The following is a 19,298-nucleotide window of genomic DNA, read 5'->3' as shown; positions in this document are numbered from 1 at the left end:
ACGCTGACCCACTCTAAAATTATATTCCGAAGCCTGAATGAAGATCATGGCTTTGTCCAAGTGGAGGTTGCTCAGGCTATCAGAGCCAGGAGCACTGAGCTGTGGTTCCCTCTGGTACCTCCACTGAGCTCAGTCATCTCTATCCTAGATTCATTGATCACCCCAATTGATGGGTCAACAGAAATGGGATATACTAGGATAGAGATGGACAGAGATGGAGAGCTAGAAATAATGGAAAGAGATGGAAAATAGATGGGTGGATTGTTACAGCTGAAAGTATAGACAGACAGATAATGATGAACGGACACTGGTACAGAGATACAGACAATGGGGGGCCATGGAGTCGGCCTATCGATGGGAGAGAAGGGACAGATAGGTAAATGTATGTAGAGAGATGACTAGAGGCTCCACTACAAATCTACAAGCTGTCTTTGCTAAGTGTTTATAGCTAAGAGTAAGACACAGAAACAAACATTTGTTCATTAGACGTGCAGAAGAACAGACATGGGCTTCTGCTGGAATTACTGGGAAGCTGCAGTTGCTCCATGCTTAAGCAAAAGACTTGTTCTTCTAAGTGAAATAGACCACCAGAATATGAGGAACTAATTATTCAAAATCTTCATCCTTGTGACCCACAAAGACGCCTGGCACAGACAAGGATTTAGGACGGTTGAGTTATACAAAGAAATCTTTCTGAGGTGTTAGTACTCAATATCTAGGCTTCTTGTTTTCTTTGAGGTCTTTCTTTGACTTTTAAAAAAATTTTTAATAATGACTTTCATCAAGCTCGGAGGGTCACCTCAGGTAGAAGTCGTGAGGTGAGTTTAATGCACATTAAAAACAAACAAAACAAAACAAAACAAAACAAAACAAAACAAAACAGGGTTTCCTATCTGACCCCTGCCTTGCCTTGGCTCAAGGAGCTCACACAGAGGGGCAGGTTCTACAAACCAGAACAAGCTGGACCGACCGTCAGAGGCACTGGGGGGAACCGTGTAGGGCAGCTCATTAAAACTGTCTGCAGCTGGTGGTGCTGACTGCAATCCCCAAGACTTAGGAGACTAAGGGAAGAGCATGGCTACAAGTTCAAGGCCAACCTGGGCTACAGGGCAAAACCCTATCTCAAAAAAAAAATTAAATAAAACAAATATAAAACAAACAACAACACAACACTTTCAAAAAGAAAATGTTTACCAAGTGCCCAACCCAGAAAAGCCTGAAACCACTGGATGAGAATGGCTTACTCTAAGGTAATAAAGGGCTCGGTGTGGTAAGTTCAGATCAAACTTCTCAGCGTCTGTCGGAGTGACACAGCACAGAGAGTGTGTGTTCTTACACAAGAACAGCTGAGATGTGAGACCATGGGTGCCCAACCCCCAATCACGGCTGAGCTGGCTACAACTCAATTCAGCCCAGTGAGCTTGCAGCTTCTCTGTCGCACGTGGAAATACCAGCAGGGGTAGGGTGGGGTGGGGGAAATATTCAGGGAGGTGGACAGAAGGGAGGTATCAGAACCACCTCAGTGACAGGGCCCAGGGATGTTGGGAGAGGCTGAGCATCCTTCTGCACACCTGCGCACAGCGGAAGTAATGCAGGTCAGAGTTCTCCAGTGCCCATGAATTCTCCTTCAGGCCAACGCAAACAAGCCAAAGGTCCTCTGCTGTTCTCAGAACCCAAAAGGAACGGATGGGAACCAGGAAAATGTAAAATAGCTGGAACCTGAGAACCCTCAACTTTAAATGCAACTGAAAGTGGCCCCCGGGCGCAGAATCCCAGTATGTGGACCGAATGCCCTTTGGGACTGCCCAGAGCTGAGGTTTTCTGAGGACAGCTGATAACTGATAAGGGTTCTGATCCTCCCACAGCGAGGGCCCCCAGGAAGTCCTCAGCTGAACATGGAGGCTTCTCCCAGTCTCTGATAACGTACTGACGAACTAAGGCTTGGCTCAGCTCCATGGTCAGCAGGCACTTTTCTGGTGGAAGCCGGAACACAAGTTATGGCCAGAGTTTATGAAGGTGACATCTGGTGTGCTTAGAACTAAACAGCTGCAGACAGATGTGTCAGCACAGCCACCCGAGGTGAACAGCTGAGGCGAGTCAGCCACAGGAAACACGGTAACGAAGGGAAAGGACAAGCTGACCCAGCACTGTCACCTCTCATGAATAGGAATAACAGAGAGTTCAGGGATGAGCCCTCTGCCCAGTTCCCAACTTCAGGTCACGTGAGAGGGAAACATTTGTGTGTGTGTGTGTGAGTGATTACGTGGCAAAATAAATCACTCAAAGGTCCCTTGACTGTGTTTGTTTAGGGTCACTTGATTTAATGGTTGAACTTCTACCACACCACCACCTACTTCATCTCCACCTTCACAATGTAGAATGCAAGTGCCTCAGAGCACATGATTCCAAGTGTACGCTGTGTTCTTGCAACGACTGTGACAAACTCCTCCACAAAACAGGAGGAACAGAGTGAGGCACAGAATTAGGGACACTTAGGAAGTCTGAGGCAAAGCAGCCTCTCTGTGAAATGGATGCATAAACAAGATTGGAACAGCAGCAGCAGCAGCAATGGGTAGGGGCAAACAGCCCTAGCCAGGCAGGGAACTTCAAATAATGATCTCTGTGGAAGGGAGACTCCCGCCCCAGGATAAGCCCATTTGTCGGTTGTCCAATGCAGAACAGTCAGCCTTGAAACCAAGAAACCAAGTACATACGAAACAAACAAAAACCCAAACCAAACTGAACTCAGCAGGCTGCATTTACAGATAGGAGCACACACACAGATGTATATGCATAGAGCAATGATGATGAGAGAAAAAGAGATTATCATCCTGGAAAAGATAGGAAACATGGGAGGGGGTGGAAGGAGAGAATCTGGGAGATGCTTGAGGCAGGAAAGGAAGCCAGGAAGTGATAGAATTTCATTTCAATTAAACAATATTTTAAGAAGTAAATTAAAGCCAGCTATTATACTCTTAAAAAAAAAGGCAAAGAAAGAAAGGAGAAAGAGAGAGAGAGAGAGAGAGAGAGAGAGGGAGAGGGAGAGGGAGAGGGAGAGGGAGAGGGAGGGAGGGAGGGAGGGAGGGAGGGAGGGAGGGAGGGAGGGAGGGAGAGAGGGAGGGAGGGAGGGAGGGAGGGAGAAAGGAAGGAAGGAAGGAAGGAAGGAAGGAAGGAAGGAAGGAAGGAAGGAAGGAAGGAAGACGTGGACAGAGGGAGTGTAATATACTCATAGCTGTAGGACTCACAGGGTGACTTCAGTCAGTTCACTGACGCCCCCAGAGCATAATCACGCAAGCTGCATTAGGCTGAAAACACAAGCGTGGCACTTACTGATTCCTTGAAAGAGCTCCTCGATGTTAATGGCATTCTTTGCACTTGTCTCCACCACGATGGCACCTATGGATTCAGCGTACTCCTTAGCGTCCTTCAGGGGCACCTCCCTGAAAAAGGAGGTCAAATAAGAAATGAGTGAGGGCTCGTTTGTGAAACATGAAAACTCAGGAGGCCAAACATGCAGCACTTGTGGAAAGAAACCTTTGCTTCCCTGTAGAATAACAACGTAATCACTTCTCAAACACTGAAAACCTAGGAGGGGCGCATCTTGGAAGCTGGTTTCTATCAGGCACAGTAGCACATGACTTTAATCCACTAGTAAGTGGATCTCTGTGAGTTCAAGGCCAGCCTGGTCTACACTGTGAGTTCCAGGACAGCCAAGGCTACAGAGAGAAACCCTGTCTCAAAAAGAAAAAGAGGAGGAGGAGGGAGAGAAGGAGAGGGAATCGAAGGAGGACGGGGAGAGGGGAGGGGAAGAGAAGGAGAAGATGGAGTTGGTCTCTGGCAACCACAGACAAGCCACATTTTTATAACACAGTGCACTCTCCACAGAAGGAGTGAATTAATAGACAGAAGAGAAAATGGTTTTAAGTATTGGTTATGGACATTTGAGGACACTCCAGATTGCAGAGCCAGGGGACATTCCCTTCAAACCTCACATTGAGATTGAGCGGCCATGATGAAAGTATTGAGAAGGGAGAGCTGTAAGAAGATTAAGCTGGAGGGTTAGGGTCAATGCGTTTATGACAGAGAGAGCTCGACCCACTTTTGCCTCTTGCCCTTCCCCCTTGAAAATCAGCGCTGTACTGTCCTCAGGATAAGACAATCCAAACGCCATCTTGGAATCAGAATCGGCAAACCTGCCGTCTCCTTGATACTGAATTTCCCAACCTCCAGATTTGTGAGTCTGTATATTTCAGGCAAATGATGCAGTCAGCGGTATTCTGTTACAAACTAAAACAGACTACAGAGGCTACCTTCAACCTTTATTTTCTATCACATAGCTCAACATTAACAATAACACACTGTGCATGCACTAGTGTACAGCTGTGGGTATGTTTGATACATGACAGTTTGGCCATATCTGAGGGTTCGACATCCATATACTCAACTAATTGCAGATTAAAAAAAACCACATCAAACCAGTGTGTCTATGCTGGTCATACGCAGACCTTCCCATCACTTCCTACGTGAGACTGAACAACCAGCTCGCTACTCAGTGAAGAGGAGTGAGAGTGGTCCCTAGAGGCTAATACGTTTGAACACTTGGTCCTCAGTTGATAGAACTGTTTGGGAAGGATTATGAGGTGTGTCCTGTTGGAGGAGGTGTGTCCCTGTTAAAGGAGGTGTGTCCCTGTTGGGGGAGGTGTGTCACTTGGGGCAGGCTGTGAGGTTTTAAACGACTTATGCTATTCTCAGTGTGCGCTTGCGTTCTGCTTGCAGACCAAGATGTGAGCTTTTAGCTAATTCCTGGGCCATCATGGACTCCAAGACTCTGGAACTGTAAGCCCAAGTACACACTTTCTTGTATAAGTTGCCTTTGATCATGGTTACCACAGCAATAGAAAAGCATTGAAGATATACAGCATTACATCGTGCTAATATAAGTTATCTGTAGATGGTTTAAAGCACATGGGGGTTGGCTTCTGTGCACATGCTATTTATAGAAGTGTCCCAAGTCTATTTCTCTTTTTAGTGTAATTATGAGAGCTCATTGTATTTCTTACTATTCAGCCTTTACTTACTATTCTGAGGTATGGGCACATTCTATTCTTTTTTTTTTTTTTTTTTTTGGTTTTTCGAGACAGGGTTTCTCTGTGTAGCCCTGGCTGTCCTGGCACTCACTTTGTAGACCAGGCTGGCCTCAAACTCAGAAATCCGCCTGCCTCTGCCTCCCGAGTGCTGGGATTAAAGGCGTGCGCCACCACGCCCGGCGCACATTCTATTCTTGACTCTAACTTTATTACATCTTGCTAGCAAATAACTAAAACTATCCCTTAAAATTTTCTTCCTAGAATTATTTGAACCAAATCAGGAATTCCATCGAATCATTAATTCATCTAAACAGCATTAATTCATGAAAGTTCACCTTTATGTTGATCTGTAGGAAATGTGATCAATAGGGCAGGCTAGCACCCAGGGATTGTTATATTAATTTAATAATGACAGGAAAGGCGTATCAGCTGCAAGAAGCAATCCTAAGATGAAGTCTCTGTGGAACCTTGCTTTTAAGCTCACCCATCGTAGACCACGCAAAAACAGTGGGCCACCTCCAGGAAGGCCGCCTGCTAGCTTTAGCCTATCTTAGATGGCTCCTGAGATTGTCCCAAGACTAAGTCAGATGGAAGATGCCTTCTGAGTCTATCTTTGAGAGTTTTCACCACCTGCGTCTTCCTTACCTGAGACATTCTTTGCTGTCCCTAACTGACAAACCTCTGGCCTGTGGCGAATGACTCTTGAGGTTTTGGTGGCAATATCTTCACATGAGAAATATTTCTGAAGGCTTTACTCTTTGGTTTAGCACATTAGACTATGTCTAGATTTCATATTGAAGTCTTTATTAAACCATATATACAGAGCAGGGCTCGCCTCTGCCTAAACTTGAAGCAGGTAAGTTCAGCTGCTACATACCCCTGTCCTGTCTACCTGCACATGAGTCTGGGGCGCCTGGCACACAAGCCTCAGAGAGATCACATATAGCAACAATGCCTCCTCAACTCTGCTTTGTCCAACTGTGGCACGGGCAGGAAAAGCTTTGGCAGGATTAAGGCAAGCAGAAGGCAACTGCTGTGTGTGGCACAATCTGACCAAGGAGGGTGGGAAACTAAGTGCAGCCAGCTCTTCGAGAAGAGAAAGTGAGGAAAGATGCACTCCGAACTCCTTCCATCCTGAGAATGGATCTCATTAAGTAAAGAACTGGCCCAGGATGACATTACTGGATGAGAAGCATATGCAGAACTTCACCCTGGTCCCTTGCACTAGCCCACTTTCTTCTTGTAAGACCCCTAAACAATGCAGCCACCCAGCGTCCACCCGGCATGCTCTTCTTCCCATCGTCATCACCACCACCACAGGCGAGACCCACATGGCATATTAAAATATCTCGAACTGTCAATCACGGTCAAGATGGTGTGGAGGAAGGGGTACACACCATGCTCTGGTCAAAATAAAGTATGTTTCTCTTACAGTTATCTTGATACATCCACACATCTTAAGTTTGTTCATAGATATCGAACTGCAGCCCAGCTTGCCTTGTACAGTTTGTAGCCTGGCTTTGGAAGAAGCACAGTCTCAGCCAATCAAAACCGTCCGAGCCATGCATGCTGTTAATGTAGCTTTTTATTCTCCTGTAGTAATTGTCATCTTAGAGGCTTAACACCTCCATCTGCTAATCCAGGCCTGGTCTTGGAAGCTTCTACCCTCTGTATAATTTATCGAGGCCTAGAAGTTTACTGCTGAATAAGCTCGTCCCTTTCTAGTTCTTTCTGAGTTCTGGCTGTCAGGTTCGACTCAGCTGTTCTGGCTCACACTCCTCTCCCAAGCTGACTGATTCAATCTTGCTTTTCTCTGGGTGTGGTGGTTTGAATATGCTTGGCTCAGGAAGTGGCACTACTAGGAGGTGTGGCCTTGTAGGCTTGGCCTTGCTGGAGGAAGTGTGCCGCTGTGGGGGTAGGCTTTAAGACCCTCCTAACTGCCTGGAAGCCAATCTTTTGTTTGCCTCCTAAACCAGATGTAAAACTCTCAGCTCCTCCAGCGTCTGCCTAAACACTGCCAAGCACCGATCTTGATGATAATGGACTGAACCTCTGAACCTGTAAGCCAACCCCAATTAAATGTTGTTGTTTATAAGAGTTACCTTGGTCATGGTGTCTCTTCACAGCAATGGAAACCCTAAGTAAGACAGCTGCACGCGCGCATACACACACACACACAAATTAATTTTTAAAAAGTTAAAAGTACATATGCAGTCTTTGCCTGGGGTTTCCAACACAGCGATCCCCAAATTGGCAAGCATGGAAGTGACAAAAAGATTCTCTTCAGTTGACCACACAGAATTTGATAGCATGGAACCTAGAGACAGTGGCAGGATTGTGCTGGTTATGCAAGAAACCAACCATGGTGTTAGAGACAGAGGTCTATCCCCTCCTGGAGAGCCTCATGTTAGTGAACACACGGCTATCACCATAGTGGTGCACCCAAAGAGAGATGAAAGTCCCTCCCCAACCCTCAGACCTATGCATCTCTTCATTTGGCTGTTCTGACTCTGCAACCTTCATAACTGAACTATAATTCTAAGTAAATGCTTTTCCGTGTTCGTTCTAACACGCAACATGAAGGAGGTCGTGGGAACCCTATAATTTTCCTAGTCTGCTGGGCAAACCTGTAGGTAATTTGGGGGTTACTAGAGATCCACAGGTGGAGTCTGAAACAGGGCATAATGGTGTGGTGTCGAGCCCCTCAGTGGGCAGAGTCTTCACCAGCTCTGGTCTGTGTCAGAATGGGACGGAATTATAAGACACTGGTTGATGTCAGTCAGAATGGTGTGACTACTGCCTGACAAAGTGAGAACATACTTAGTCATGTACATAGATGCATAGATAAGAACTCCCCCAGGCTGAGTTTCAGAAGAAACCATGGCACAGGTTGGAAGGTTGCTGCCAGCAGCCTTCTTTAATTATGACTATGAAGGGCTATAATATGCTCTTTTAACTGTGTGTGTGTGTGTATATAAGTGTTTGGTCTACGTGTATATCTGCTATATCCACTCCAGTAGTGACCTGCATGACAGGCCAAAAGCCTGGACACAGTCCAGAGGTGAAAAGTCCACGGAAACTTAAGTCTCCTGGAACCATGGCATCTTGTATAACGAATACTCCAAACTTGTCCTTGTGAATGGATCTGTGTGCTTTCTTTCAGTATTGTTTTGTTATAGCTGCCTCCAAGCAATGACTTGCCAAATACCTAAGCAAAATCGAACTTTGCTTCCTGGCCTTCACCCAATACCCTAGGTAGTTCTTGAGCTGACCCTGGGCTTGGAATTCAGTAAGAATGTTGCCTATTCAGTGACATTCAGAATTGCCTCTAGAATTGTAAGAGAGATAGTGAAAGAAATCAGGCTTTACAATCTACTACATAGAGTTAGAAATCTCAGGGCAAGCTTAGCAAAGTAAGTTTAGAATTCTTATTATAGTTATGTATGGCAGACTACATTACTTATTAGTAGAAAGTCCCCCACACTATCACTTAGAATAAAGCCACGTTGCTCCCATATACAGGAATTTACAATGGTTTAGGAAGTAGATCGGGCTGTGGTTTTAGAGGATTGCATTATTCATGAGAAGGTTAGCTAGAGCGGAACTCCCTAATTAGAACCATGGCTTGGGCGTGAAAGCCCTTGCCCCAGGAGTGTAAAGACCTCACACCTGGCTTCTAAGAATAGAGCTGACTTTGTCTCAGTTGTTTTATTGCCCAGTTCCTGCCAGTCTTTGTGTTTGTATTCCTCTGTTTTGTGTAAGAGTCATTAAGCATCTGGTAACCTCATGGTACCTTGCCGATGTGTCACCTAACTTCCCTAATTTCTTCTGTATAAAAAGTTTGATGCTCGATTTGACAAATTACATTCAGATACAACACACTCCCTCGTGTCTGTATTTGTTTGTCATTTCTCATCAACTCTTTGCCCACCTGTCCAGAACTCTGATTTCTCCCGAGGATTGGGGGGGGGGGGGCAACTGAGGCCAGTCTGCGGCATATATCTATATACCTCACACATGTCTGGAGCCCAAGGAGCCAGAAACGGGCTATGGAGTCCCTGAAACTGGAATTACAGATGGTTGTGAACTGCCACGTGGGTGCTAGGGAATGTTTTTCCTTGAGAAAAGTGGCCAGTACCCTTAACCATGGAGCCAATGCTCCAGCCCTGATATCCAGTGTTTTGAATACTCTTCAACAAATATTGAGTATCTGCTATATGTTAGGCATTGTGACAGGAATTGAAACAGTTAAGCTGAAACTAGATAGTCCAGGTCAAGGTACAGACATGAGGCAGTCAACTTTGATGGTACAAACTACTTATAGAATTTCTAGGCCATGCTACACACAGAACCACAAAGAAGTCACAAGCTGGAAAGTATAGATGGGGATCCCTCCTTCATCCTCTTTCCAAGCTGACCATATTCTGCATGTCCCTTCAATGTCAGCACTACTGGGGTTCAGAAGAGACTATTTAAGTCCACACCTTTTAAAACAGATGGGCTATCCAGCTATAGGCTGGCTGAGTGGTCAGGAGGAAGATTGGAATTCAGAGCTTAGGGCCAGGTTCCATCCTTCATGGACCAGTAGGAAATAGGCAGGGCTGAAAAGGTAGAAAAGGCAGAGGCCGTGAATCCAGTGGCGCATCTGGCACAGCAGGCAGAGGCCGTGTATCCAATGGCACAGCTGGCACAGCTGGAAGAGGCTGTGAATCCAGTGGCACATCTGGCACAGCTGGCAGAGGCTGTGCTTCTAATGGCACAGCTGGCACAGCTGGCAGAGGCCGTGAAGCCAGTGGCACATCTGGCACAGCTGGCAGAGGCTGTGCTTCCAGTGGCTCAGCTGGCACAGCTGGCAGAGGCCGTGTATCCAATGGCACAGCTGGCACAGCTGGCAGAGGCTGTGCTTCCAGTGGCTCAGCTGGCACAGCTGGCTTCTGACATTCCTTACTTCTTGCTTCTTTAGTTGGTAACTACCTAGTGGTCAGATCTGAATTTCAGGACAGTTCTCTTGTCACTTGTGATCAGAATGGACCAGGAGCTCGGCTGACCCACTGCTGAGCACAGTGAGCCCCTAAGCTGGAGAGAGTATGGGGTTCACCTCCACTCAGCTCCAACTTCTTCCCCAACAGTGAATAATGAATGGGTGGCAGGACCAGCCCATTTCAGACAGCAACGGTTCTGGCACAATTCTTTCTGTCTCTGAGTGACCAGAACTGGGGAAGGAATGTCTTATTCATAGTAACTGCAATCAAATTATCTTCTCACTAGACTTCTTTAAGTGGGAGCCTGAAATATTTACACTATAAAGGCCATTGGTACTTATTTTTTCCCCCATTAGTTTTTGAGACAGGCTCTGGACCTATTGCCCAGGCTAGCTTGGAACTAATAATGTAGGCCAGACGAGGCTTTCTTTTAGTTAGTGTCAACCCTTCTGCCTGACACCCCAGAATCAGGCATTATAAGTGCAATGTCTGGCAAAAAAAAAAAAAAAAAAAAGATTTAAGAACAAAATAAAGTTCAAGAGTCTAGCCTTGGCTAAGTGAGTCCCAGTCTCAAACAAATAAACAAACAACAAATCGACAAAGATGCCTAGAGAAAGAAGAAATCAGAGATGTAAATGACTATTTTAAAGGAAATCAAAATCCCTTGGCATCTTAAGAAATCTTCAGGTGATTGTGCCTGCAGTTGCACAAGGACCCAACAGAACCATGTTGGGTAGACAGTGTGTGCTAGCTCAGAAGTGGTCAGTGGCTTACTTGTAATGCTAGATGACAAATCAGCTTAGTTGCTGTCCACAGAAAGAGGAGGAAGTCAGGAGGGGCCATTCAGACCAAACAGGAAGTGTGGTTAGTGCTGAGGTCAACTGGAAACTCAGAGAGACACAAGTTGGTCCACTCTTCCCAGAGGGCTGGGAAGAGGTTTCTGAGGTGAAGGTAACACCAATGGGAGATTCCTCAAGGCCCAAGCTCTAGAACTTATCAGCCTGGGTCTTATCAAGCTCTAGACAGCAGCCAGTTCTGTGTCTCTTGGACTCAGGCAGAAAGTCCTGAGTTGGTCGCTTGTGTTGGAAGACTTCTCAGCAGGGGAGGGAGATGAGGACACAGTGTTCCTAACTGGGCTCAAGAATTTCAACAGGCCTGCACTGCCCAACAGGGGGTCTTTGTTTTGTTGTGTAAGGGTGTTACCCAGCAACAGGCAGCTGACTCTAACTTCAGGACTAGTCAGGTACCCACGGGTCTTCTCAACATCAGGGGGTCTCAACTAGAACAGTGAGTCCTCCTGAGGGGTCTGGGTCTGCGTCTGCGGGAGGTATAGTTCCCAGGATCTGTCCTCCGCTGACTGGTCCTCTATAACCTCCATGAAGTGCAGCATTACAACCATTGGTTATAGGGAGAAGTGCTTGCTGAGGCCCAGAAAAGGTACCCAGAGGAGGTGAACAGGCCCAGGCACCAAAAGGTGCTCAAGAAGTGAGGGGTGATTGCCTGTCTGCCTCCACTTCCCTCCCATCTTAGTTCTGCATCCTTCATTCGACCCAACTTCTCAGGGTCTGTGCTAAGAACCCTGGTGCTGCAAAATGCTCGCATCCTTAGATCAGTGTCTCTTGAATAAGTATGCACGAAGCTGTCTCAGCAGCAATGACAACATGGTACCGTAGTCTCAACAGAATTTTCAGAGGATAGGATTCAAGCATCTCAGAGGCCAGTATTCCACAGACAAGTAGGAGATGTACCAGCTGTGTTAATCACCCACTACCAATGTTCATTTCAGTAAGTGGCCCCAAGAGTAGAACTATCATATTTTGTATGATTTTCTTGTATTAAAGAAACCTTATATTAATTCTGAGTATTTTCTTTTTTCATGGATGGCAAATACTTTTCCACGAGTATACTGTTGCTCTCTTGAGACACAGCAGAGAGGGCACTGAAATGCATTATACATGGCTGTAAGACACCATGTGGTTGCTGGGAATTGAACTCAGGACCTCTGGAAGAGCAGTCAGTGCTCTTAACCTCTGAGCCATCTCTCCAGCCCTCTGTGATATTCTTATGCATCTACCCTGCCAAGTTTATTATTGGTGTTGTTTTTTTCCTCTTGGTAAGTGTCCTTGGCCTCCTGTCAAATGTTTCCCACGTCTTTTTCAACATGTCACTTGTCTCTCGAGCTTCCTTGTGGCATTTTCTGGTGACAAACTGCATGTGGTCAGTCTCGTTTAAAGAAGTGTTTATTTATGTGTATGTGTGTATACCTGAGTATATTCTGCGCACTGCATGAGTACTGGTTCCCTGGAGCAGCAGACTGTGAGCTTCTGTGTGTGTGTGTGTGTATGTATGTGTGTGTGTGTGTGTGTGTGTGTGTGTTACATGCATCACTTGCATGCAGTGCCCATGGAAGCCATAAAAGAGCATTAGATCCCTGGAGCCACCATGATGGGTATTAGGAACTGAACCTGGGCCCCGTGGAAGAGCAGTCAGTGCTCCTAACTGCTGAGCCATCTCTCCAGCCCCATTTTCCCCTAACTTTTGTTTGTTTGTTTGTTTGTTTGTTTGTTTGTTGAGACAGGGTCTCTCTGTATATAACCCTGGCCATACTGCAACATGAAACCAGGCTGGCCTCGAACTCATAGAGTTCTGCCTCTGCCTCCCAAGTGCTGGGATTAAAGGCATGCGCCACCACCACCATCACCACCTGGCTATGGTTTATTATTTTCTATTGAAATATTTATTCTATTTTTCTTTTTTTTTTTTTTTTTTTTTTTTTGGTTTTTTGAGACAGGGTTTCTCTGTATAGCCCTGGCTGTCCTGGAACTCACTCTGTAGACCAGGCTGGCCTCGAACTCAGAAATCCACCTTCTTCTGCCTCCCGAGTGCTGGGATTAAAGGCGTGCGCCACCACACCCGGCTCTATTTTTCTTTTATCATCTCTCATTTCTCTCACAACTAGGCAGTTACCCCAACAGTATTTATTTATTAATTATATTTTATTAGGTATTTTCCTCAATTACATTTCCAATGCTATCCCAAAAGTCCCCCATACCCTCCCCCCCACTCCCCTACCCACCCACTCCCACTTTTTGGCCCTGGCGGTCCCCTGTACTGGGGCATATAAAGTTTGCATGTCCAATGGGCCTCTCTTTCCAGTGATGGCCGACTAGGCCATCTTTTGATACATATGTAGCTAGAGTCAAGAGCTCCGGGGTACTGGTTAATTCATATTGTTGTTCCACCTATAGGGTTGCAGATCCCTTTAGCTCCTTGGATACTTTCTCTAGCTCCTCCACTGGGGGCCCTGTGATCCATCCAATAGCTGACTGTGAGCATCCACTTATGTGTTTGCTAGGCCCCGGCCTAGTCTCACAAGAGACAGCTATATCAGGGTCCTTTCAGCAAACTCTTGCTAGTGTATGCAATGGTGTCATCGTTTGGAGGCTGATTATGGGATGGATCCCTGGATATGGGAGTCTCTAGATGGTCCATCCTTTTGTCTCAGCTCCAAACTTTGTCTCTGTAACTCCTTCCATGGGTGTTTTGTTCCCAATTCTAAGAAGGGGCAAAGTGTCCACACTTTGGTCTTCATTCTTCTTCAGTTTCATGTGTTTTGCAAATCGTATCTTATATCTTGGGTATACTAAGTTTCTAGACTAATATCCACTTATCAGTGAGTACATATCATCTGAGTTCTTTTGTGACTGGGCTACCTCACTTCAACAGTACTTATTGAAGACTCTTTTTTTACACCGTTTTTCAACATCAGCTTCAGGATTAAATCAGATATTCTTATGTATTTCACCTCATTCCCTGGCTCTCTGCTGCCCGATTGTCTTCTCTCCATGGCTCTGCCCCTTACCGAAGATTACATTTTGGTATTTGCTGAGATTGGTGACCTTGTCCCAACCAAACAGAACCTTTTGTCTGTCTGTTGTTTCTAGACAAGTTTTAGGACTATCCTCTGAAATTGCTCTTGTGTGGGTATTTTGATAGCTGATACCTTAGTGAATTCTGGGTTAACTTCAAGCAAACTGACATCTTTACAATACTGATTCATCCTTCCCAAGGAAAACCTATGCATTATTTTAATTTAGGTCTGTGTTTATGTCCTGCAGTAGTGTTGTAAAGTTTTATCTGTCGAGGCCAGCTCATTTCTTGCCTGAATTCATTCCTAAGATTTACATTTTCAAAAGTTAAAATATCACATCTATACAAAAGTGGAATGCTAGGTATTTTAACCGTATGTTGCTGTCACAATGAAGAGTAGGGTTTCCAGTGGTTCTCACGAGTTATTTGTGTAAAGGTCCAAGAACAGACCGCCTATTCTAATAGTTATCAGGAAATAACCTTGGTTTTCCCACTCCTTCAAATGGTGAAAGTATTTGTTCATCCCATAAACAGAGCGTGAGGTAAGTGTTCACTCACAGCATGGGGAGAGAGAGAGAGAGAGAGAGAGAGAGAGAGAGAGAGAGAGAACACCAAGGGAACCAACTGTGTCTCCTGAGACTTGTTCAAGCACTTTGGAGCAGGCGTGGAAAAGCTGTCATTTGCTCAGAAAAGTAAAACATCTTCATGCTAAAAACTAGGCGGTGGAACAAGAGCACCCAGGCCCCTCTGCCGACTCCTCTGAGCTCCTGGGCAGCATTCCCACCCACACCGATGCATATTCTGAGTTTACGCCACACAAAGAGCCCCATACCTCGGATCTACAGACCCAGAATTCAGCACAGTAGCTTGCTTCCTAGCAACTTCCTATGTGTTTGGAAGCTGAGGGAGTAATCCTGGGGGGATTGGAGGGGGAGAGTCTAAAGCACCCCGTATGCCGTGTCTTAGACTCTGTCTACAACATGGCACTATGAAATCAAGAGTTTGGAGGCCACTGTGATAAATCAGCCACTGCTCAGACACTAGTCCGAGGTAGGGACGAAAGAAACAAAACAGCAGGTGGGAACTCTTCCTCACACTGATCCAGTGATGTCTACCATGTATGGGAGGGTTCATAAACTCTGTATTCACAAGAACTAAGCATTTTACCTCCTATCCACCTTCTTAGACTATAGCAGTTAGCATTTCATTTAAATATCGTCCACTGTGTTTTTTAATTTCTCTACTAGCTGGTCCACAGTCCAGCTTAAAAGACCAACTAAGGACCCCGCAGGTGGCTGAGCAGGTTGAGCTATTTGCTGCCAAGCCTGACACCTTGAGTTCAGGCGCTGGTACCCACCTAGTGGAAGGAGGTAACAGGCTCCCTTAGGTTTTTCGCTCAGTTCCACACATGTGCTGTGGCATTTACACACATGTCTACGTGCATACACACACACACACACAGGGTAAATAAATGTAAAATACAAAGAAAGGCCAACCTGCCTCCAATAGCATATCAGTGGTGAACAGGAAATGCCTGTTATTTGCCTAGTGGGGCTATTACATCAAAACCATCTCATGTTTAAAGTATTCCAGCCAAAAGCAGCAGAAATCATTCACAACATCCCATCAAATGAAGCAGAGGAAGGCTGTGAGGGGGGCTGCAGAAGCTATGTTTGCCAGGAAACAGATTCTCACATCTCCCCCTTCCTTCAAGCACCACAAGATTAATACTCCCATTAATGTAGATGCTTTCCAAATATCAGAAATGTCTGTGTAGGGCTGGCAAGATGGTTCAGTGGTTAATCCCTGCTGAGTTCAATCCCCAGCAACCACATGGTGACTCATGGCCATCTGTGATAGGATCAGATGCCCTCTTCTGCTGTGTCTGAAGACAGCTACAGTGTACTCATATACATTAAATAAAGTAAATGAATAAATAAATAAATAAATAAATGTTCTGTAACACCCATGCAAAGCCACTTTGACAAGGCTAAAAGTAGCAAAATCCTCAGCTCTTACGGACACTCAGATCGATTTACCTGAAGGAGGAACTAAAACTCAAACCAACTTCTTTTTGAAAAAGGAAGAATAATTGCCACCTTCAATGTAAACACCTAATTGGACAGTTACACTGATCTAAGTAAGCCTTTCCGGTTATAGCCATTCACATGGGTTCCCTGGGGAGAATTCCTGTTCCCAGGAGGTCTGCCCTGCTTAATAACATTGACAGGAAAGGCTGTTCACCTGGGGCCAAATCCCTGGTGTCAAATTCAAGCAGGCAGTGTCAGGTTCTTGGCCACAGACTTAAATGAATGGTTTCTCATGAAGAATATTAGAATTTGGAATAGAAGAAAGACTGAAAAAAAAAATGGGCTCTCTTAAGAGACGTAGTCATTCCTTTCTCAAACAAATTCCGGCTGGTCCTGAAGAGGCTGGAGAACTACCAAGAAGAAGTGTGAGGACCGGTCTTGAGTTAATCAAACCAACCCTCCCTCTCAGTAGCTTGGATATCATTCCTCAGCCTGGGTCTGGTTTGCCATTCTTAGACTATGTGACATGAAAGTCAGGGGCACAGAGTCTGGAACAGGCCATGTCATATGCTATGTGCCCTGCCCTGCCAGCTCAGGGCCTGGGGTGAGCTCCTTCCCCAGGCTGCGTTTCATCTCATCGCATGGAGCCTTTTGTGTATGTACGGTTATGAAGATTAGCACGCCTACTGATAACTGTGTCTAGTGCACAGTGAGCATCCAGCGTAGGCTGGAGATGAGGAGGATGAATGTGTTTTCAAGGGCTGGGAAGATAGCTCAGTGGCCACAGTGACTGCGCCTGCTGTCTGAGTATGAGAACTTGAGTTCATGGAACCATTGTTTACATAAAAGCACTTGTGGGGTGCACCTGAAAGTCCAACTCTCGGGGGTGGACACAGAGAGACAGGTAGATTACTGGGGTTTGCCAGTCAGCTAACATGGCCAAAAATGGGGAGCTCTGGGTTCAGGGAGAGATTCATATGGGCAGGAACAGAGCAATATCTGAACCCACACCACATACACATACCACCTTGTATTATATATAATTAACATATTGTGTACTATTAATATATTAATTTTATACAGTAATTATGTTGTATATTAATATATAATGTTCTATATTAATATTTTGTTTTTAGCCTGCTGACCAGATGAGAAGTAGACAGAGAAAATACAAGTTAAAATAAAAAACAAACCTGCCATCAAGATCTTATCCTGGAGGGGCTAGAGAGATATCTCAGTGGCTAAGAACACTTCAGGCTCGTGGAAAGGGTCTGGGTTCAGTCCCCGGCACCCACGTGGTGGCTCACCAACCATTAGTAACTTCAGTTCCAGGGGATCTGATGTCTTTTGACTTCATGGGCAAAGACACAGATGTGGTACACATACATACATACATACATACATACATACAGGTAAATCATCACACAATTAAAATAAACAAATCTTAAAAAAAGAAAAAAAGAACTTATCACTAAGGACGTAAAAGAACTTATCACTAAGGACATTTTAGCTCCCAGCCGAAGTTACATTATAAACTCTGAAACTCCCAGGCGGCAGAAGGAGGAAACAAAGTCTTTGAAACAAAAGCTGGGGACTCTGCTCAATAGCACAGCAGTTTTGAAACATTCTTTCCACTTCAAGGCCAGAATGAAGCCTGGTTCTAAATCAGCGTCAGGGGCATCAACACGAAGTTTTTTTTTATCTTCAGTTAGCAGGCACTGATGTATTTCCTAGCCTTGTTCGTTGAAAGGGCTGAAAAGCAACGATACCCCACAGCACTAAGCACACATGAAGTCCAGTTTGTGGGGTTTAATCCCATTTTCTAATATAAGAAATCAGGGCTTTTTGGAGAAAAACACATATAAGACAAGCAACTTACAGTACAAGGTGTCCACCAAGACCCAAGAACCAACAGGGAAGGACTCCTAGTGGCTGAAACTGGAATAGTTTGAGAAAAAAACAAAACAAACAAAACCCCCCAAAAACAAATTATTGCTTTCTAACAGAGTATAAAAGAAACCTAGTCCACCAGACCATTATAGATTCTTAGCCAGAATGTTACAACTTCTCTGGGACCAAAAATACTGGTTAAAGATTACAGAGCACATCGCAAGTCCACGTCACTTAAGCTGTATGAATTAGGTCAGTCAGTGCTGGTCTGAGGATGGAGAAGAATATCGACCTAGAAAACAAATCTGTATATATACTACATGTGATATGAGCCTGAGACAGGGTTGCATGTCAGTGGGGGACAGGGTGTGCTGTACAACCAATAATGGCACGATAACCTGTCAGCTACAGGGGTGTGGGAAACAGAGGGTATAAAGAAATAAGCAACAGCGTGTGGCATAAAGACAGATAACTACAAAATAGTGTCTACAGAGGATAGTTAACAGAGAGGGCCACATCACCAAGCTTAGGGTTCTAGGAAGGTTTCTAATAAGAAACCCCCAAAGGAAAATCTATAATGGAAAAAAATTGACAATAATCCTCCATAAACCATAAGGTAGGATGACAAAGCAACAGGGTGAAATGGAGAGATATGACCTAACCCCGAGGGAGACTGTGTGCCTGCGTGGCATGTGTGTGCCTGTGTGCATGTGGACGTCAGGGGTTGACGTCCGACATCTTCCCTCCATTCTGTGCCACCTAATCATTTGGTACAAGGTCTTCACTGAACCGAGTGCCTGCCCTCTGGCCAGTTTGTCTGGGTTTCCTTTTGTCTCGTCTCCTTTCCCCCCAACCCTCAGCAGTAATATTCCATTAGGCTGCAGCCATGCCTAGCTGGTCTTTAATTTTTAACCTGGGGGCTAGGGATTTGAACTCAGGTCCCTGTACCTGTACAGTGGGCAGGTTACCAGCTGAGCCACCTCCCCCATCCCCTTGAAGAAGGTATTTAAACATACACTAGAAACAAAGGAACAGCATTGCATATATGTATTTTTAAAAAGTGTAATCTTTTTTTTTAAGTTTAGTTTTATTTTTCTTTACTTATTCATGTGACATTCATGTAACTGTCCCCCTCCCGGTCACCCTCTCCCACAATCCTTCTCACATTCCCCCTCCCCTTCTCCTCTGTGCGGGGTAGGACCCCCCCCAATGGTTATCCCCCCACCCTGGCACTTCATGTCTCTGCGAGAATGGGCAGGCCCTCTCCCACTTAGCCCAGATAAGGCAGCCCAGTTAGAGGAACATAGCCCACGTACAGGCAACAGTTTTTGGGATAGCCTCCACTCCAGTTCTTCAGGACCCCCATGAAGACCAAGCTACACATCTGCTACATATATGCAGGAAGGCCTAGGTCCAGCCTGTTTATGTTCTTTGGTTGA

At 45.4% G+C, this 19,298-nt stretch overlaps 1 protein-coding gene across 1 annotated transcript in view; it reads right to left on the bottom strand.

Moving 5' to 3' along the window:
- Nucleotides 1–19,298, bottom strand: part of Rab31 (RAB31, member RAS oncogene family) — a 127,096-nt gene that overhangs the window by 11,570 nt on the left and 96,228 nt on the right. The window contains exon 6 of the mRNA XM_021149583.2: nt 3,331–3,440. Within this exon, the coding sequence (XP_021005242.1) occupies nt 3,331–3,440 (110 nt within the window). The remainder of the gene's footprint in view (nt 1–3,330; nt 3,441–19,298) is intronic.

This window comes from Mus caroli, unplaced genomic scaffold (genome assembly GCF_978045245.1).
Source record: "Mus caroli unplaced genomic scaffold, Mus_caroli_1 scaffold_18, whole genome shotgun sequence".
NCBI classification, from domain to species: Eukaryota; Metazoa; Chordata; class Mammalia; order Rodentia; family Muridae; genus Mus; species Mus caroli.
Note: the sequence above shows the minus strand (reverse complement) of the source record. Positions and strands in the feature narration are given on the sequence as shown.